A 21788-nucleotide genomic window follows, 5' to 3' on the forward strand; every position below is an offset into this window, starting at 1 on the left:
CTGCACATATGCATGTGTGTGTGAGTGCAAACCGTTATTTACATTTTGTCAGTCACAGTCATTTCACAGGCAACCCTTTGTGTTCCATTTTGTTTCTGCAGGCACAAACTGCCCCACTTTACTAGCCAGGATGTGCGCAGGGCCGTTAGTATTGCTGTGCAGAAGCTAACGGAGCCCCAACGGCAGACGGTGCAGTTTTACCTGGACCGTGGCGCTCGTGATGTCGGACCACAGGACGCTCTGCATTTGTGACCAGTTTTCCCATTTCACTGGATGGGCAGCCACCTTAAAAAAAACAGCGTGTGAAATACGGGTTTCCTGAAGACCGCACCTTCTACGATAAGTGGCGGGTCTCGCAGTACGCCCAGAGACGGGAATATCTTCTGGGTAAGTCTCCGAATCCACCAATACAGCATTGTCCCTCATTTTAACATGCAGACACTGCAGGTTGCTGTGGGTTTTTCTTGTTTTTTTTTTTGTAAACAGCCGCCAACAAGTTTTTATCAATGCTTAAGGCAAACATTTTTCTAAACCCCTTAACACGGCAACACACCCACATCACACAATTAGCCTTTTTTTTTTTTTTTTATAAACTCCAAACCCAAAAACCTTTTTCTACCACACACTATCTCTATCAAAACACAGCAATGTCCGACTCAAAAGAAGTCAAAAAAGTGATCAGTGTGAGTAAAGTGGTTTCATTTTGGCTTTCAGAACACTTCAAAGTCCGTAAGCCTTCGACCGGAAAGTTGTCGAGGCTGATTAGGCAGGAGGGGTGGAAGTCCAACTACCCGAAGCCAGAGGAGATTCAGCGCTTGTGGAAACCATCTCCTTCCAACCTCGCCATAGAGTCGGATGAGGCCATAATGAAGTGCCTGTCTAAGCAGACATGGACGGGGCTGGCCATTAAGGACTTCGGTGCCAAGCAAGGTCGTGGTAAGGGTACAACTGTGGCATTAGTTTGTTCTATAAATAAAATGTGGGCCATGCAACGTATACTGCAGTGAATTATTAGCATAGGCAGTAGAGGGTTTTTTTTTTTTTAAACAGAACATTTTTCAAATGGATGCAATGTTTATTCAACCAACTCAAATTGTAATGTTTTGTTCTATTGTAGGAGTGGTTGCAACACGGCCCTTTCTTAAAGGTGTAACGTAAATGCCTCTGGGTTAATGCGAATTAGCTCAAGAATATAGGGAATTTTGGCAATATTAATATTTATAACGCATGGTCATAATTCATAAATCGCATATGCATTTACTTTATCAATTATAGGAAATGCCTCGTTCTGTACTGTCTGATCATTACAGTTAAGAAGAAGTATTCCTGTTTACAAAACTCCAAGAAAGTTTGTCTTCTGGCCACGAAGACAAAACCTCTTTGGGTTTATAAATTAAAACTACTCAAAGTAGTTTTATAATATAGAGCCTGTAGCTTTATAGATCTTTTGTTTCATTGACTTTATAAAAAGTGGGTTTTCAAACACAGAGACAGTTAAAAGTATAAATGGGTTTATTAATAAAATGGCACACGCTAGAGATTATAAGCTACAAATATAAACGTACGTAAAATGCAAACGATAAAACAGACAAACATTTAACCGAACAAAAACATAAAACATAGCATGACGTGATCGGAATGAATGACATGAAAGAAAGAAAGAGTTAAGAGATAGAGGGTAACTTAATTCACAGACCTACAAGCTAAACACCAGGAATCAGCTGTTAGAGAGAACGATACTTGCGAGATATGGTACTCTTTCAGTGTGATGCTGCAAAGGGGGACGCGCGCGTGCCCCAGGTGCCGTCCCCTCCTTCGTGTAGGACGAATCAGCTGTCGAGATTTTTCGAGCGGGAAGATTCCTTTGTCCGGTTAGACACGCCCACTCGAATGAGTCATGATTGACTTTAACTGGAGAGGATTTTCTCCAGACATATGAACTTATAAAACAATGCGCATCACTGAATTCTGTTATTGGAATTCAACTCCGTTAGCTGGAGAGGATTACAGAGATATCAAAAATAGAATATAGGCGTTGTAGCAATGCAACGATACATTATTATGCATTTGTATAGGCAATAGCAGTTCTATTAATGTCACAAATAGGACATATGCTTTCCTATAGTTTACACACACCTCTTAACACACAAATTTATATATTTAGTACCTTTAAGAGTGACTTTATGGGTAAAAGTCCTTTTCTGTAGGGGGTTTCTGTTTCACAGTCCAGAGTGTGTTTGTATGTGTGTGTGTTGGAATGTTGCGACCCTGTTATCTCATGCATAGGGCTGGATAGCTCTGTGGTCAAATTTTATGACCTGCCAATGAGCTCGGGTTACGGAATGCGATTCTACTGGGAGAACATCCTTCAAAAATACATTTCAGATCCAAACACTCGAAGATCAGAACTATATGATCAAAACAACATTAATCATACATACATTCAGGAAGTTCAGATACCAGTCTGAGTTACACACATTTTAAGTTAAACACAAAAGGATGTTGGTGTGTGTGTGTGTGTGTGTGTGTACGTGTGTGTGTGTTCTGGAATGTCACGAGTCTGTGAGGTTGTAAAAGTCACAGGGAGTCCATGCTGAAATGGGGGTTTTAGAGGGGATTCTAAGAAAACAGGGTTTCCTTATGTGACTCAAATGTCCCTCGGGGGAGCCACAAAGATGCAATTTTGACCGTTCAAGCAGACTTGGAGATCAGGATTTACTAATTTGAACAGCATGTGACCGCATGTCATAGTCATTGTCGTTACAAAGGGGAAATAGTTTGTGACTATCACGGGAAGGTGATTCCAGCATCAGTTGGGAAGGAGATGATGTGGGACCTCGGTGACCAGGCTGGCTACTTGTTTTTTTTTAAGGCGGGCCAAAGAGACCTATGCGTCGACGCTGTTACGATTCTTCTCAAAGATCGCAACAAAGTAAGGGAGACGCCACACAACCGCTACGTAAACAACTAGATTTATTTAAATAAAGTAATAAACATGAAATGTCAAGAGATCAGTATAAGTGTTAGTCAGTGTGTCAGTATGTAACTGTAAGTAGCAAGCTCAAATGATATCAGTTCAACCAAACATAACGAGAAGTCCAAATCAAAATATCGTCATCAGGGAAGTGTATCACATCAGATCTCCGAAGCGGTTGTGATCTCCCGTAACCCACACATCCCGTCAGCTCTCCGGAAGCCTCCAGAGCCGCAACAACACCAGTGAGCCATCGACTACCTCTCTGTTTGACCCAGTGTCTTTTAAAGTACCATGATCTGGTTCAGGTGTAAAGCCACGCCCTCCAGCAATCAGCCTGTAACTTGGGGACAAACACACAAGCACTCAATGCACAAGGACTCATTGAACCGTCACACACCCCCCTTTAAAAGATCCGATATCTTATAAGGATCCTCAAAACCTCTCAAAAAGAATCTCAAATTAATAAAAATTATTTAACAAATCATACTTTCCTTTCAAAAGCACTCTTTTTTTAATGAAATCCGATTCCCGTATAACAAGTGTTTTTCACAGTCACCTCCATTCTCCTAGACTACTCAATTTATCCCCAGCAATCTGGATCCTGAAAGCATATTAAGGCAACAAACAGAGAGCACAGAAAAATAGTAACAACTGTCCAAACACTTACAGTATACTATTCGATCTAATCAGGAACACGAGATAACGCATCTGCCACTACGTTATCAGTCCCCTTGATGTGTTTTACAGTTAAACTGTAAGGCTGCAAAAAGAGAATCCAGCGCATTAACCGCTGACTCGGGGACTGTAGAGAGTGTAAAAACGTTAGAGGATTATGATCAGAATAAACCTCCACAGGTAATCCGCCCCCCACGTACACATCAAAATGTTGAAGAGCCCAAATTAAGGATAATGCTTCGTTCTCTATTACAGAATAGTTCCTTTGGTAAGTATTAAACTTACGAGAAAAGAAACTTACAGGATGGTCAAGTCCACTCTCACCAGTCTGTAATAAAACAGCTCCAGCACCAATCTGGCTTGCATCTACTTGTATCTTAAATAGCTTATCCAGCATAGGGGCAGCTAAAACAGGAGCAACAGTTAATAACAGTTTAACATGTTCAAAAGCCTTCTGACAGTTTGCACTCCAAACAAAATTGACAGCACTCTTAAGCAGATCAGTGAGCGGAGAAACAACAGTTGAGAAATTTGGGCAAAACCCCCGGTAATACCCGACCATCCCTAAAAAGCGCATCAGCTCCTTCTTTGTTGATGGAGGAGGAAATTGTTGAATAGCTGCAACTTTGGCTTGAACAGGTCGCACCTCGCCCTGTCCAACTTCTTTTCCCAAATATCTAACAGTACCCTTGGCAAACTCACACTTTGCCAAGTTAACTAAGACATGCCTCAGCCAAACGCAGCAGTAGTGCACGAAGATGTACCAGATGTTGTTCCCATGTATCACTAAACACAATAACATCATCCAAATACACCGCACAACCCTCCAGGCCGAATACCACTTTATTCATCAATCTCTGGAAGGTTGCGGGTGCATTTCTCAAACCGAAACTCATAACAGAGTAAGAATATAACCCAGATGGTGTAATGAATGAAGTTATCTCTTGAGCTCTGGGAGTTAAAGGCACTTGCCAATATCCCTTTAGAAGGTCTAGTTTGCTTACAAACTTAGCAGAACCCACCTGATCCACACAATCCTCCATTCGAGGAAGTGGAAAAGCGTCAGGTTTAGTAATAGCGTTTAACTTGCGGTAATCAGTACAAAATCTATAAGTAGAATCTGGCTTTCTTACCAACAAGCAAGGTGAAGCCCAACTGGAGCATGAAGGAACAGCGATCTCATTCTCAAGCATATACTGAACCTCTGACTTCAGCACATCCCGCTTATTGATAGGAACCCTGTAAAAACGCTGACGAATAGGTCGCGCATCTCCCACATCCACATCATGCTGGATCAGATGCGTACGGGTGGGCACATCTGCAAACAAACTAGGAAAATCAAACAACAACTCTATCAATTCTGACCTTTTTAACTCTGACAAATGTGAAAACAAAGCATCTAGATTCTGAAGGGTCTCTGAATTCTTTAACCGTGGAAGCAAGACACAGTCTCCAGGTACAATCACATCCTCCCCTCCTTCTACAAAAGAAGGTTGAGAATTATCCAGAGGGACAGCAGCAACAGTAACAGCTGGCTTAACCAGTTGAGTGTCAGAATTACGAGAATGATAAGACTTAAGTAAATTTACGTGAAAACACTGTTTAACCTTTCGCCGATTTGGAGTTGCAATTTGATAATTTTGGTCAGTCATTTTTCGAAGAACAGTATACGGACCAGTAAACCGTGCGCAAAAAGGAGAGCCAGATGAAGGTAATAAGACCAACACCTGATCACCCGGTATAAAAACACGGCATTCGGTATGTTTGTCAAAGTGTTTCTTCATCTTATCTTGTGCTCCGACAAGATTTTTCTGAGCACTCATTCCAGCTAAAAACAAACGTCTACGGAAACCATCCACATATTCCAACAAACCTTGAGGAGGATCCTTTTCACCCAATCCCTCCCTCAAAACAGAAAGAGGACCACGTACACTGTGACCAAACACAAGATCATTCGGGCTAAAACCCAAACTCTCTTGTTGTACCTCTCTAGCTGCAAGTAACAACCAGGGTAAACCCTCCTCCCAGTCGCGGTTCAACTCCACACAGTAAGCACGTAATAACGCTTTCAATGTTTGGTGAAACCGTTCGAGCGCACCTTGACTTTGGGCGTGATATGGGCTTGATTGATTATGCTTGACCTTAATCACTCTCAAAATCTCAGCAAACATATGTGAAGTGAAATTAGACCCTTTATCGCTCTGAATAATCTTCGGTATCCCAAAAATAGAGATGAATTGGGTTAAAGCTTTCACAACTGCTTTAGTAGTAATTCTTCTGATCGGATAAGCTGCCGGGTATCGAGTTGCCTGACACATCACAGTCAGCAAATATACATTACCTGATTTAGATTTCGGTAATGGACCCACGCAGTCAATTATTAGATGCTCAAAGGGTTTACTTGTAACCGCAATCGGACACAGAGGCACTGGTCTCAAAGATTGATTTGGTTTCCCGGTTAACTGACAGGTATGGCACGTTTTAATAAAGGCCGAAATATCCTTTTTCAAACATGGCCAATAAAACTGTCTCAAAACTCTGTTATACGTTTTATTTACTCCGAAATGACCAGCAACTTCACCATGTGAAATTCGCATTACCACCTCTCGAAATTGCTTTGGCACCACTACTTGAAATACGGATTCCTCCAACAAACCTTTCTTACAGGGAATAAATTTCCTTAAGAGTATCTCATCCTGGATAAAATATCCACTGGCAGCACTTCTTACCTCCTGTGATGGAATAACATTCTCAAACAGTTGTTGTAACCCAGGATCATTCTGTTGAGCAGTCATCAACTCCCTATGAGTAATAGGAAAAAGAGTAGACAAACCAGGCACAACACAGTTAAACACTTCTTTTTCTTCACAAGATGCCTCACGACTCCTCGAACGAGTTACTGCACACGTTACAAATACCTCAGGGAATTCTTGCTTTAGTACATCAGACTTTTCAATTAATGGAGTGGACACTACCACAGGTGGTGGAATTACCTCTCGCCATACCCTATCTCCAGCTAAATTATTCCCCAGTATTACCATGACACCCTCCACTGGCAATGATGGACGCACTCCCAGGGTTACTTCTCCACAGACCAACTCCGAAGTCAAGTTTATCCTGTGCAAAGGGACAGAAAAAGTTTGTAATCCAATTCCCCTGATTAAAACATTCTTCCCTTCACTTGATGCATCAGAAAAAGGCAGGACCGATTCAAGAATAAAGGATTCTGAAGCTCCGGTATCTCTCAAAATCTTAACTTGAACTTTTTTATCAGAATTAATCAAAGAAACAAAACCCTCTGTAATGAATGGTGCAAAGTGTTTTGTACTGTCACTCTTTGACTCAGAGACTGCATTACCTACTTCCATCGAAGCACTACCCACAAAATCATTAAACCCTGTTGTCTCCGTCATCAGCACTGGACTAACATTTGCATTTGTCTTATTCTTTGGACTAAATTTCAACTTTGAGGCCAAAATAGGACACTTATTTTTCCAATGACCAACATTGAAACAGTAATTGCATACCAAGTATCGGTCACTCCTCCCACGACCCTTTTTCTCGAATTTTGAAACATAGGTTTGTTCAAATCTCTTTGATGCCACCCTATTTTCACTAAAGTTACCATACGGACGCCCTGGTCGATCCTCCTGATACACATTTTTATGCGTCAATATGTAATCATCTGCCAAGACTGCAGCTTCACTCGCGTCATTTGGCTTCTTTTCGTTTATATATGTAGCAATATAGTCAGGTACAATGTTCTTAAATTGTTCTAAAATAACCAAGTTACGCAACTTCTCGAAATTATCAACATCGGAAGCAATACACCAACGATCAAAATGTGAAACAAGTTCTCTTACCACCTCAGAATGTGTTTGGCGGTCACCTTTTCTCCAATTCCTAAAACGCTGGCGGTATGCCTCAGGAACTAACTCATAAGCTTTTAGGATAGTCACTTTTACCTTATCATAATTTCTTCTGTCCTCCATCGTAAGCGCTGCGTATGCCTCCTGTGCTTTACCTGTAATGACAGTTTGAAGCATCATAACTCGGACCGCACTTGGCCATTTCCGCTCTTCCGCTATGGTCTCAAATAAAGAGAAAAAAACATCAGGGTCACGTTCGTTGAATTTAGGGAGCAGTCTTAAATTACCGGCAAAGTCAAAACTGCCAGACGAATGTAACTTTTCACCACCCTCTGGGGGTAATATACCCTCCTTTATTAGTTGCAAACGTTCCGCCTGCAGCTCAAACTCCCGTTCTGATTTTTCAAACTCTATTTTTTTCTGTGCAAATTCAATTTCGCGTTGTTTGAGTAAATTATCTGTTCTTAATTTTTCAAACTCCAACTCATACCGTTTAGTTTCCATGACCAAATCTCTATCGTGAATCTGTTGCATGTGCAAAATCTCTTTTTTCTGTTCGAAAGACAACCCTGAAAAAATATCTAACGAAGTTTTTATTTCAACGTCTTGTTTTTTCTTTGCAGAAACGATCAAAAGATTCTTTTCGATTAAACAATCTCTCACAATAGAACGAAGTTCATTCTTCTTTATTTTTTTATCCACATCACCAATTTTAAACAGCTCTACAAGTTCCCACAATTGTTGCTTCACAAACGAATTTAACACGTCCTCCGACGGAGCTTTCACAAATTCTTCAACGGATGTCATTTTAACCTTTAACTTGTTGATTACACTCTCGACTTAAAGTAAGTGCATTAAAAACCCTAATAAGCAACGGACCAAAACACTCATTCAACTTCTCCCCTTCTACCCTACCTAACAACCCACTAACCTATTCTATGCCTAATCTTCATGCAGCTTTCAAGAGTAAAGCGACTTTAAACACCAAATACCGCTGGTTTCGAAACTGAGCAATACAGCCCAATCCGTAGCCACGGCGGTGTGCTTCACCCAAAAGCCTGCACAAAAATAAAAAAGGCAAAATAACAAATCAACGCAAGCGTTGCTAATACCTACAGGGGAAAAATGAATAAGGTTTCATCCGTACCTCAATAACATGCACTTACCTTAAATGACTACCTTCGAACTCACGGGACATTACCAACATAATCTAATCAAAGATTTACGTACATCTCCAAAATAATGCGAACAAACAAGATTAACTTTCACATTAACATCCAACAGAGCACTAGTCTACCAAATGAGCTAAACAATGCCTACATTTTAATCAAACAAACTCTCATTTGTTAACTAATTACTCTTTTAGGACGAGCCCCCATTTGTTACGATTCTTCTCAAAGATCGCAACAAAGTAAGGGAGACGCCACACAACCGCTACGTAAACAACTAGATTTATTTAAATAAAGTAATAAACATGAAATGTCAAGAGATCAGTATAAGTGTTAGTCAGTGTGTCAGTATGTAACTGTAAGTAGCAAGCTCAAATGATATCAGTTCAACCAAACATAACGAGAAGTCCAAATCAAAATATCGTCATCAGGGAAGTGTATCACATCAGATCTCCGAAGCGGTTGTGATCTCCCGTAACCCACACATCCCGTCAGCTCTCCGGAAGCCTCCAGAGCCGCAACAACACCAGTGAGCCATCGACTACCTCTCTGTTTGACCCAGTGTCTTTTAAAGTACCATGATCTGGTTCAGGTGTAAAGCCACGCCCTCCAGCAATCAGCCTGTAACTTGGGGACAAACACACAAGCACTCAATGCACAAGGACTCATTGAACCGTCACAACGCGCAGACCTTCCCCTGCGCATGCCATCCCGACTCGGACACGTTTGGCCGACTTATAAATAGTTCTGCAAAGATGCCAAACTAAAAGCTGTTTTACTGCTCCGTTAAGCCGAGTGGAGTGAAAACGGATGTGATTTTGTTCAAAGCGCTCTCTGACATACCCGTCGACACCCAGCTCAAATTCGATTATGGTGTTCGGAGGACCTCATTCCGTGGCGAGGGCTTAAACCTAGAATGGCTTGACGAGTAGGCCAGGACTTTGCCCGAGTGCACCTAAAAAATCTGTCCTGTCACTTTTCGACACAGCCGACGCTTGGTTCCCGAGGACTGGATGAATGTGTTTATGTGGATCTTGTGCTGAAGATGGCTGCCTGCCGGGGTTTTTTTTCTCCCCTTTCCCCTCAGTCCACAGAGCTTGAGTTCTTTGCCAGTTTTTTTTGTCTTAATTTTATAGTTCTGTTATATAGTTCTTTTTATCATATAGTTCTCTTATCTAATAGTTTTCTTTTATAGTTCTTTAATGCTTATATTGTTTCTTTTTAAGATGTTATTTTGTAACATCCATACTCGATCCCCCTCTGTGACCTGTGACGTCTTACTGTCAATCAAACCTGTTGTTTTACACCGTGTGAGATCGATCTTCTGCTGATCAAGGTGACAATCTTTCCACTTTTTTAATTATTTGCATGATATTTCAAGTTATGCCTGTACTTATGACATCACGTGAGCGGTTTCGAAACTGGGCTACTGAGTGGATAAATAACAGTTTCATGTTGATCGAGCGTTTATACACTGTGTTGTTACCTTGTAACACTTTTGCTATAGCATTTTATTTTCTGCCATATATGTATTCATTATTCATTGGTATTCATTTGGACATGAACATTTTTTACAAAAAAAAAATACCATGCTTGAACGTCATGTAGCGAAATGATTAATTTTGTAGTCTTTATTATTCTCTCGTTTAAATTTTATTTTTGATTGTTTATTTATCAACATCTTTTGCTCTTTTTAATTTATACTTTTTGAATGATGCTTATTTGTAGGTTTTCTAAAAAGAATCAATTATTGCAACAGACTGATTTTTATATGGAATAAGTTAGCACTGGGACAATAACCCATCTCATAATTCACATTCATTATTTCTGTCTAGAGTCCGTGAGACGCGTCAGAAGGCAATACAAGGATGTAAGACGACATGTTGTCCAACTCATTAAAGATGGCAAGGAAGACATGAGGAGGCTAGAGCATCGTCTGCTGGATCTGGGCACATGTACAAACAGTAAAATATAAATTCACATACGTTTTTTAACATTATTTATATTTATTTTGTATAAGGCAAGACACATTTAAAATTGTAGTTGTGTTGTCAAACTAAATAAACAAATAATCTATCAGTGTGTTATCATCCACCTTTCCACAGCAGAAACTGTGTCAGAAACTCAAGTCAGCCCACGCATAGAACAGTGTAAGTTAGAAATATTGCGTCTGTGATGTGAACTATGGGAAGGCTCTTTGAAAAGGGACATTATACACTCGGTATGTTTTTAAATACAGGCATTACAGATGCATGGAGAGGAAAGAATGTTTTTGTGTTGGTCTCCAAAATTGGGCCATACAAAGTCTTCTTTTCTGACCTTTACAGTACTTCTCCAGGTCTGGAGCTCGAGAGTGAGGTACACAAACAAACAGCTGCTTGACTTTATTATTATGTATAATAAACACAACATGTATGCACCTTCATGTGAACCTCATTGTCAGCAGGTCATCAATGCCTTCATCTATCTGGAAATCCAGAGATTCAACACTCGGTCAGCAGAGCAGGCGTTCTACATAGACAGCTTTGAAATGAGAAAAATTTGGCGAGGTCATTTAACAATGCTGAAGGTTGGTTTTATTCAGTGTAAATACGATAAGGTCACAAAGGCTTTGAATTCTAACAACAACAACAACAACAAAAATATTTCCAGACTGACCCCTCAGTGTACCACTTCATCATTGGCATCACAAACAAGCACAACCACTGGACAGTTACGGTATAAGATGGTACTTGCTTTGTTTTTTAAATAAACCAAACTAAAACAGACCATTAGTGTGCATAACTATGTTTCTATATATTCTAAAATCCTGAAAGGTTATCCTGCCATCACAGAAGAAGCCATTGTTTTTAGACCCAATGGGAGAAAGTCAAATCGATGTAATGAAGTGCCAGAAGGTGACAAGGTATGAATAAATAAAATCAAAGGCTTTTTACAGTAATGTATTTGAAACTACAATGCATAGCGCTGTCATTTGTTACATTGTTGTTTGTCAATATAAGAGCATTGATGCTTCAGAGAGGATACGACGCCTCAGCCTGGACGTGCGAGACGGTTCCTCATCCCAAACAGAGGGATTCCTCATCCCAAACAGAGGGATTCCTCATCCCAAACAGAGGGATTCCTCATCCCAAACAGAGGGATTCCTCATCCCAAACAGAGGGATTCCTCATCCCAAACAGAGGGATTCCTCATCCTGGACGTGCGAGACGGTTCCTCATCCCAAACAGAGGGATTCCTCATCCCAAACAGAGGGATTCCTCATCCCAAACAGAGGGATTCCTCATCCCAAACAGAGGGATTCCTCATCCCAAACAGAGGGATTCCTCATCCCAAACAGAGGGATTCCTCATCCTGGACGTGCGAGACGGTTCCTCATCCCAAACAGAGGGATTCCTCATCCCAAACAGAGGGATTCCTCATCCCAAACAGAGGGATTCCTCATCCCAAACAGAGGGATTCCTCATCCCAAACAGAGGGATTCCTCACCCTGGACGTGCGAGACGGTTCCTCATCCCAAACAGAGGGATTCCTCATCCCAAACAGAGGGATTCCTCATCCCAAACAGAGGGATTTCTCACCCTGGACGTGCGAGACGGTTCCTCATCCCAAACAGAGGGATTCATCATCCCAAACAGAGGGATTCCTCATCCCAAACAGAGGGATTTCTCACCCTGGACGTGCGAGACGGTTCCTCATCCCAAACAGAGGGATTCCTCATCCCAAACAGAGGGATTCCTCATCCTAAACAGAGGGATTCCTCATCCTGGACGTGCGAGACGGTTCCTCATCCCAAACAGAGGGATTCCTCATCCCAAACAGAGGGATTCCTCATCCCAAACAGAGGGATTCCTCATCCCAAACAGAGGGATTCCTCATCCCAAACAGAGGGATTCCTCATCCCAAACAGAGGGATTCCTCATCCTAAACAGAGGGATTCCTCGTCCTGTGGAGTTTATGTACTGAAGGTATCAAAGGTGTAAAAAACTGCTCAACTTATTTTGATGAGTTAAAGTAATGTAATATGGTTTCCTGACATATTGATCATATATATATATATATATATATATATATATATATATATATAATTTTTTTTTACAATTTATACAAGATTCAACTTATTTAAGTCAGTTTGATGAATTCAAGTTTTAATGACTTAAACATCCAATTTGATTGAATTAAAAAAATAAAAATGAGGATGATTATATGATGGTGGACATGGACATCATATAGTAATTTCTAATAGCACTGTCCTAAAATGACAACATATATATACACATCTTTTTATTTTAATTTTTTTGTAGTTTGCCGAATGCATTCTCCGTCAGCAGCCAATTGATTTTTCCAGTGATGAAGAATCAGTTAACAACCTCAGGAAACACATAGCTGTCACTCTTCTACAAGACAGTGGTACGTTTCACGGAAGTTGTTCATTCTCAAGTTCAGACAGAGCACCATTCATTTTAGGACACATCGCTTAAATCACTGATGCATAACCAGTCCTTTAAATTATGATTTAGTATGTACAGTAAAATCCTTGAGCTGTGAATGTCTCGAAGCTAATCAAAATGTTCGTAATGATTATTGCAGTTCCTCCCAGACATGACACAGGGAGAGCATTACATCTATATAAATAGTTTTTGGCCTCCTTTTTTTTTATTTTATTCTGTATTGTTTTCTAGATGATTTAACCCGGTTGTGCTCATTCTGTGGAGAGGAAAGCGGAGACACCGCCTGGGTTAGTATGTGCAAACATTTACACATGCATCCTCAAAGTTAACAGTGATGTTATCATTTAGTTGTCTTTATTGATCCACATTTTCAGATTAGCTGTCTTTCCTGCCTGCGCCGGTACCACAGATCCTGCGTTCAGCCGTCCAGCCTGGATACTTTTGTTTGTGCGGCTTGCAAGGATTGAGGACCCATTCAAACATTGCATCGATTATTGTTTGTATTGTTTGGATGGACTATTCTGCAAAATGTATATAGATTCTAATGGGGGTGCTTATGCCTCTATGCCTACTTGTTTTTTATGTCTTGTTTTTAGACGTTTTATTTAGTAATAAATATCGTTGACTTTGTGTAGTTTTAACTCGCACTTTGTTATTTATTTATTTTGAGATTTCCAACTTTTTTGGGACGGGACACTCGCTGTATATAGTGAATTATTGACTATGTTCCTCACCTATAGACCCCTTCAATGTTTGTAAACATCGAACGCCTAGGTTGGGTGCGCGCGCAGCATGGGGTCAGAAAAATGGTGCGGCTAATAGACCGGCATATATATGCACTGTCTTTGCCATCACAGGAACGGGAACAGAACCATAATAAACTTGTTTTAGCTAATGGCAATTGTCTGCCTGATTAGAGTCCTGCACGGGTTTGGACGAGTGACCCGCAAATTTTGCTTAAACGGGTGAAAAATATCCAAAGTGTGTCGGGTCGGACACGGGGGAAACACGGGTTTAAACACGGGTTTAAAACAATCACATGCAAACGTAAAAATATATTCAGATTTTTAGGAACACGTCTACAAAAATATGCCTGATTGCCTGTATTTCAAGTTGATAAAATAATTTAAAATCCACATCAGTTTATTTGTCCACGCGCCACGCCCTCCCAGGATCTTTCACTTTTAAAAATGCATCATAACCGCGCGCGCGCGATCTGCTTGCAGTCGTCGAGATGGATGCTGAGGAGTTGAAGAAAGAATAGCTAGTGAGATTGTAAAGTTGTCGACAGTCATCAAAAATCAAGTCCAGTGTGTGGGAGAAATTTGGAGTTATCTGAAGAAAATATTGTGAACGGCTTATTTGCTGCATGCATTTTCGTGTTGGATAGCCACACATGTGGAACTTCATCGGCGAGGAACCACGCAGATAACTGTGGTAACAAAACCAAGCAGTTCTGTTGAACAGTGTTTTTTATTTTATTTAACACTGTTAAGTATGTGTTTTTTGCTTTTTTTTAAATCAAATAAAAGATAAAGAAAAAGTAATTAATTGCAAACAAAGTCCAAGCACTTTTGTTGGAGGGCACAGATTCAATTTACCATGAAGGACTTTTCTAGGGGCCAAGCATACGATGCCATGTGTTAATACGATGCATTCCGTACCGCTGCATTTGTCACAATTTATCTGGACCCACCTGAACACTGTCAGCTAATAACATTTATATTACATTTGTGCATATATGTTTGGGATTTCTTTATGCAATATGGCATTATTTTCATACTCCACAACTCTAATTGAAGTAACCATAAGAGTTATAGAGTCAAAGTAGCTTTGTTGTCTTTGCAGCTCTATACGCAGCTCATATACAGTGACATGAAACAGTGGCCTAAGGTGCTGCATATAACAACATATAGGACAAACAAAAAACACTGTACACAATTAGATTATAAAGTCAGAATGCTTCTGTACCTCCTGCTGGACGGCAGAAGGGTGTGTGTGGTCATCCGCAACACTGATAACTCTGCGGGCACAGCAGTGTGTCTGTGAGAGGGAAGATGGACACTGATGATCTGCTGTCCTCACTATCCGCTGCTGGATGTTAGGATCCCTACAGTGAAGCAGCTGCTCAGGATGCTCTCGATAGTCCCTCTGTAGAAAGTGTTGTGGATGGGGGTGACCTAAAAACTGGTGTTGTTGTTTAGAAAAAATTAAAAAAATTAAATGCATAACAAAAAAACAGGGCCTTCAAATCTTGGTTTTTCAACAACCAAATTAGTTTTAAATGTACATTTAAATGACGTGTTTGAAGAGTAGTACTGCTTTAAGTCCTGTACCTACTTTGACTTGGTTTGCCTCGGGATGTTGCAATTTCATGCTGCCTTCTTCTGACCAAATGGAAGAGCACACAATCTATGGTCAAGGTCATTAAGACAGAGGTTAGGATCAGGTTGTTGACTGGGAGAGAACTCGTGCTCTGCAGCGAGATGAAAACAAGCCGTCTGTGGCATTACCTGTCAGCACTCTTCTGCATCATGTCCATTATAAGACATCAAACCCATCCAAGGTATAGAACGGAGAGATCATTTATATTAAAGTCACTGTCGTAAGTCGTCCACTAGAGGTCAGCAGAAACGTTACAGGGCGACTCTGGTCTGTCAATCATCCGCTTCAGAATAATAGGGAGCCTGAAGAAAGTTTCAAGAACTAAATACTGACTTTTATCACGAGGTGTCATTAGTTAGGTGGTGAGAATAGTGAAATAGTACAGTGTCGTTGTAAACTAGGCAACCTGTTTGTCTTCTGCTGGTCCGTCTCAAGAAGTGCACGTCACAGGAGCGGAGACGGCAGCTGTCAATCAAAGTGCCGCCTCATCTGCCCTATAGTATTAATGTATAAAGTTCAAGAAGTTCATGTTCACTCTTCACTTCTGTTTGTTTCTTCATATTGTGTTCTTTATTTTTATATTTTTTGAATAATTTTTTATACATTCTAAATGATTATTATTATTTTTTTTATAAAATAAATGTTCTACTATAATCTGACTCCAGGTCTTGTCCTTTAGGTGTTTCTTGTGTGACACTTTTCTGTAAAATTTCTGTGGTAATAAAACATCCATTTCATAACGAGTCAAAAATATATTAAAACAATTAATAGAATATTATTCTTTAATACTATTTATTTTTAATGCGTTTTATAAATATATATACACACATTTACAAAATGTGATTTATGAGCAGTTGGCCACATCCAGTAAAATGAATGTTTGGTCACTGTTTGGTGCATACATTTACACGGAGAATACACAGTATAAAAATAAATAAAACTCGCGTGCAATTTAATTAATGTAATGCGGATCTACTGTTAGATACGCAGATTCTTTAGGGACACCTGTAGCTCCGCCTTAGCTCTGAAGCAGGCTGCGATGGTAAGATTGCTATGCTGGAATATGTTGAGAGAGAGGTGTGGGCCGCGGGCGCGATCGAAAAGTCGTAAAGTGTTTACTTATATTTGCGCGTCTGCGTGTGCGTGTGTGTGTGTTTGTGTGAGGCGCGGCCGCGATCGAACAGTGGAAACATAAAAACATACTCCGTCATTTAGTTTATGCAGGACATCATTCAAACTGCAAAGTGTTTGTTACTGTTAATTACATTTTTAAGGAAAACAAAATATTATTAATCTGAAATGTTGCAGATTAATTTTCAATTCATTCAGGTAGGCTACAATTACCAAACATATCAAGGTATTTTTATGAATTGAATTAATAAACTAAATATATAAAACTATTGCCAGTGCACTACAAATAAACTGGTTCTATACCTTTATTTACTTTATTAATCAAATTTATTTTAAAAATACAAGGCTTAAGTAATTTATTTTCCTTTGGTGGTCCAACCTGAGACATGCACAAGCCTTCTGCATTTTTGTTTTGCTTTTCCCTCCATTGTACCGAACTCGTACCGAACCGTGATGTCTGAACCGAGGTATGAACCGAACCGTGACTTCTGTGTACCGTTCCACCCCTAAAAGAGAGTGCAGAGTTTCCAAAGAACAGTGGACCAACGATTATTTGTGAAGAATAACTTTAATTAAAACAAAGTGTGAAGACTCGATTACAACTTTTGCAAACCACTAGTAAAGATAAACAAATATGTGCCAGGAATCAAGTGTTGATATAGTAGTGTGGATATAGTAGTGGGGATGGCTGTGCCAGGCTAGTAATCTCTCAATAAGGCCTGCTGGTGGTCATTTTGGTCTGGGTCATACAATTCTATGTTATATAGCTGACCCGGCCCCGGCCCCCCATCACAGTCAGGAACGATAATGTGGCCCCCAGAGAAAAAAGTTTGGTGACCCCTGATTTAAGTGATGTTTCATTCAAATATAACATTTTTAAATGGAAGGTTATGGTGAGTTTTGTGGTAATTGGTACCAATGTATAGATGAAGAAGTAAACAATAAGAAGAAAGTTCTAATTAAAAAAAAGTTTTTATTAACAATCACTACAAATATTTGGGGTCATAAAGACCACAATTACACTTAGTGTATATACTAGAAACTGCATGGGAAGCATATCAGGGTCAAACAGACGGATGTCTCAATGTTAAATGTCAATGTTAACAGATCATGCAAGGATTTACAGCACATCACTTCTAAACCTGTAAACAACAGTGATCTGAAGTAGTTGGAGATTGTAATGTTATTGGGAGTCATCATTCTCAAAAAAATAGGTTTTTGTAAGTTAGGATTAGTGTAACTGTAACGAAAACACACTTTTTATAGTCCCACTAAAGAAAGGAAAATAAGACCTAATTTACTCACTTCTGTGCTTGTTTTGATTGTATCCTGTTGCTCTCCCACCGTGCAGGTGTTCAGTTCTGGTAATCAATAAAACAAATTAAACCATACAAAAAAAGGCATCAACATATTAATATTGATTAAGTTTAACACATATCTGTCAGTGCTAAATATTCCTTATTTATCTGTAGGCTACTATAAAATAAGATGTCAAAATGGTTATGCACACAGTGATACTGCACTGCAAAAGAAATGCTTATATTACTAAGTAATAGTTTGTTTGTTTTTTTGTTTTCCAGTCAAAATATCTAAACATTCCTAAATCAAGATCTATTTATTAGATAAGCAAAATAATGCAAGATATTTAGTCTTGTAAATTGTTGTTAATCATTTGCTTTTTTAAAAAAAAAAAAAAAAAAAAAAAAAAAAAAATCGAACAATATAAGTGTTTTTTGGGGCATTTAACTGAATGACATGTGTTTTTGTAACTTAGCTCAACATGGGTTAGGTGGAATTATCAGATATTTAACCCTTTAAAACCGGATGTGTCGTCGACGACACAGCCAACCAAGCTGTATTCTTGTCACTGTAACTCTTCAACCGTTTGCACTATCAAAATAATTTAAATAGTTCCTGACAGTAGACATCATGCGCTTTTCGCCAATATACGGCTTATTACGGTAATGTCATGCTTTCCGTCTGCAAATGACAGCCGTGCGGGATGGAAGGATTTGAACAGAGAGATTCGACGCGCGGCAGGTTAGAGTGTTTTGGATTGCATAAAATAATAAAAGAAACGAACAAATACATGGCGAAAGAAGTGTTAGACAGCAGAAGAGGGGATTGGGATAATTTTTAATGAAATCTGGGAGGCGGATGGCCGTTACTCTTTCACGTATGTAAGCATGTAGTGCGTGCGTGTGCATGCCTGAATGGGTGCATTTGTATGTGTGTGTATGAAAAAAGTATCCTAAATGAAAACTGTGCAACTCAATGTCACAAAAAACACTTTTATATATGTATTATAGTTCATTTTTCAACTTTAAAGTGTTAGTTTCTTTCGTAAGAAACTACATGTAAGCATGTAGTGCGTGTGTGCATGCCTATGAATGCGTGCATTTGTATGCGTGCGTGTATGAAAAAAAGTGTCCTACATAAAAACTGTGCAACCCAACGTCACAAAAAAGACTTGTATATATGTATTATAGTATATTTATTTTTGTCTATTTAAATTCTATTTACAAACTCACCACACACAATAATGGTCAATAACTGTAATTTGTTGAAAGCTTATCTTTTTCTGAAAAAGATGACACCTTGCACATGAAGATAGCACATTGTTTTAGAATTTTACAGTCAAAAAATCAAATTATGTGAAAAACACCTATTTTAGCTTCAGGTTCTAAAGGGTTAAGAGCAGTGAACTCACCTTTCTGCAGCACATGGCCTTTCTGGGTGCCGTTTGATGACATCACAGAGTGTCTCATGACCATCTGATTTTATAAGGGCTTCTTGATCACATTACACTGAATGATCTCTTTCAAACCGCATTTTTGGAACAAAATCCTCTGGTTATTTAAAAAGATGCCTACAAAATGCCAAGGAAACAAATCAAAAAAAATTTTTTTTTTTTTTTTTTCTTTCCTCCAGGGGGGGCAAAAGATCTTTACAGTGCTTCTCTTTACGGTTATTTTCCTTGTCTTTGTTCAAGAGGGAGGAGGGTTCTCTGTCAACTGAATAAGAGGGAGCTCAGGTACCTGTGTGGGTTGGGGCTCCACCTCTCCTGTGCTCTCTACCTCTTGAATTGGAGGGGGTTCAATAGCGGGTGTGAGCTGGGGCTCAACAACCTGTGTGGGCTGGAGCGTTTTTTGAAGACCTGCTCGAGGAACTTCCTCATCAATGGGCCAATCCCCCCTAACCAATAGACCCGGAGAAGTATGAATATCAATGGTGTTCATTATCATTTGAGGTCGAATTGGTGAGTCAGTGGTGGTTGCCCTAAGTGGTGTTTGTATTACCCGTGTTGGTGTTATTGAGGTGTCTGTGATCCGTGTGGTGGTGGTGTTGGTGGTGGCGACAGGTACGTGTGTGGCCCGTGGTGGTAAAACAATAGTGTGAGCTGCCAGCGTAGTGGTGGTCACAGTATTGGTGGGTTCTTGTCCACCTCTTGTCACTACCTCCGCATAGGTCGGAGCACGTGCTGTCTCTGTTCTGAGTGTGGTAGAGGGACCTGGCGTCTCCGCCGTGATAAGAGCTTCCGCCTGCGGTGATTCGACTATGAAAGTTTCTACTAGCCCAGCCAGCAGCTATCTCGAATGCTTTTGGCCACTCATGGTGGTTACTCTGTGTGCGAACGTTCTGCAGAGCTTCATCAGAGTCTCATAATGTTGCTCTAAAATTACTTGTGTGTTGAATGCCCAGTTTTTGGCATTACCCTCAAGCAATGTTTTGACCTGCTCACCAGGAAACGCTGGTCTGACCGTGTTTGTGAGCAGCCGCGTGAGTTGCTGGAAAGTGATTGGCTGATTGCCCGTAATTTTTGTTGTTACCTTGCTCAAATGATGCACGAGTCTGATGATGTCGTGCAAGCATTTATTTAATTTTTTAGTGCTGGCTGGGCTGGTATGTACTCATTTTGTGTAAACCTATGAGGCCTTTCCTCGGCTCTTTCGTTTTCCCGAGGAAAGTAGCGCAGAGCTCTTTCTCTTTTGCTCTATTGGTCGTCTATCAATTGAAATATCGATCTCTAAAACTTCCCCCATGGTTTACAAATGAGACTCTCTTATTATGTTGTCTCGAAAAAGAGCGTGATGGAAAATTATAAGTAGAACTCCTCCTTTGAAATTGTGTTGGCGGTCTCGAGTATTGGCGAGAATAATAAGTTTGTTGTCGAGGAGGAGAGTGATCATCCTCAACCTAATTTTTGAAAAATTCAACCTTCAACCAGTCTTGACTCATGATAGACATTAGGCCTATGGGAGGACACAGTCCTGTGTCCCCTGGCCGTGTTTCTAAATTCCCTGACCCTTTGACCATTTCTGTGGTCAAAAGTCTGGGAATTCCTACTCATATTTCTTCCCCTTTCTTTTGGGGCAAAATCTGTCTCATTCGCACGAGCCCGTGCATTAGAAGGAAAATAATGATTATTATTTGTTCTATTCAGAACAGGAGAACTGCTAGAGAGTCTGAGTCTATATCTCTCTGTCTCACACGGCCTCTAAAGACGTCCATCCTCGCAGTGTCTCATCAATCCCAAAAGTAAAATAGTAAATAAATATTAATAATAAAATGAAAAGATAAAATTGAAAAGAGAATACAAGCCTTCGCGACGTTTCGATATACTATATCTTCTTCAGGCAGGCTTGTTAAGAAAAGTAACAAAAAGAGAAAAATATACAATAAGAAGATATTCTATTATATATATAATATATTTTGTGATAAAGTTTGTCTTGAGTAGTTTTCCTTTTGAAAGTCAATGTTTAAGAGAGAGCGAAATCGTGTCTGCACATCCACAGAGTGAAGTGAGAAATGTGCACGCCACGTGCAAATGCACGTGTGGCGCGTCGCCGTTTTATAGACTGCTGTTTGATAAAAAAAAAAAATTAATTAATCTTTCGCGAGACGGCTGAACTAAGCTTCCTACGGTCAAAATAAAATTCCAACTCGGCGAATTGATAGTAAGTAAGTGAAAGGACAGTTGTAGAAAAAGATTTTTGTGAAAAGAGTTAAAATAAGAGAGTTTTGTCGAGTTTTGTGAAACTGGGTCACTCTCTCCTCCGCACACGGTCGAGCAAGAGTGAAACTCCCCACCTCACACAAAAAAAATGGTGATATAAAATCAAATTTTTGT

At 39.9% G+C, this 21788-nt stretch overlaps 1 protein-coding gene and 1 long non-coding RNA gene across 2 annotated transcripts in view; one reads left to right on the forward strand and one right to left on the reverse strand.

Moving 5' to 3' along the window:
- Positions 1 to 21448, reverse strand: part of LOC309475861 — a 67690-nt gene extending 46242 nt beyond the window's left edge. Inside the window, exons 1-5 of the long non-coding RNA XR_014197873.1 lie at positions 19368 to 21448; positions 17963 to 18018; positions 15655 to 16020; positions 15478 to 15553; positions 15113 to 15328 (exon numbers count right to left, since the gene is read on the reverse strand). This is a non-coding gene — a long non-coding RNA (uncharacterized lncRNA). The remainder of the gene's footprint in view (positions 1 to 15112; positions 15329 to 15477; positions 15554 to 15654; positions 16021 to 17962; positions 18019 to 19367) is intronic.
- LOC309475851 (uncharacterized protein) lies at positions 401 to 11546 on the forward strand. Its single transcript, XM_082138795.1, has 7 exons — positions 401 to 936; positions 9917 to 10654; positions 10799 to 10840; positions 10930 to 11048; positions 11137 to 11259; positions 11343 to 11418; positions 11507 to 11546. Exons 2-6 carry the CDS (start codon positions 10606 to 10608, stop codon positions 11412 to 11414), a joined length of 405 nt encoding a protein of 134 aa, XP_081994921.1. The 5' UTR covers positions 401 to 936; positions 9917 to 10605; the 3' UTR covers positions 11415 to 11418; positions 11507 to 11546.
- Positions 21449 to 21788: the final 340 nt, after the last annotated feature.

Source organism: Leuciscus leuciscus (assembly GCF_965113295.1).
Source record: "Leuciscus leuciscus genome assembly, chromosome: 15".
In the NCBI taxonomy this organism is placed as follows: domain Eukaryota; kingdom Metazoa; phylum Chordata; class Actinopteri; order Cypriniformes; family Leuciscidae; genus Leuciscus; species Leuciscus leuciscus.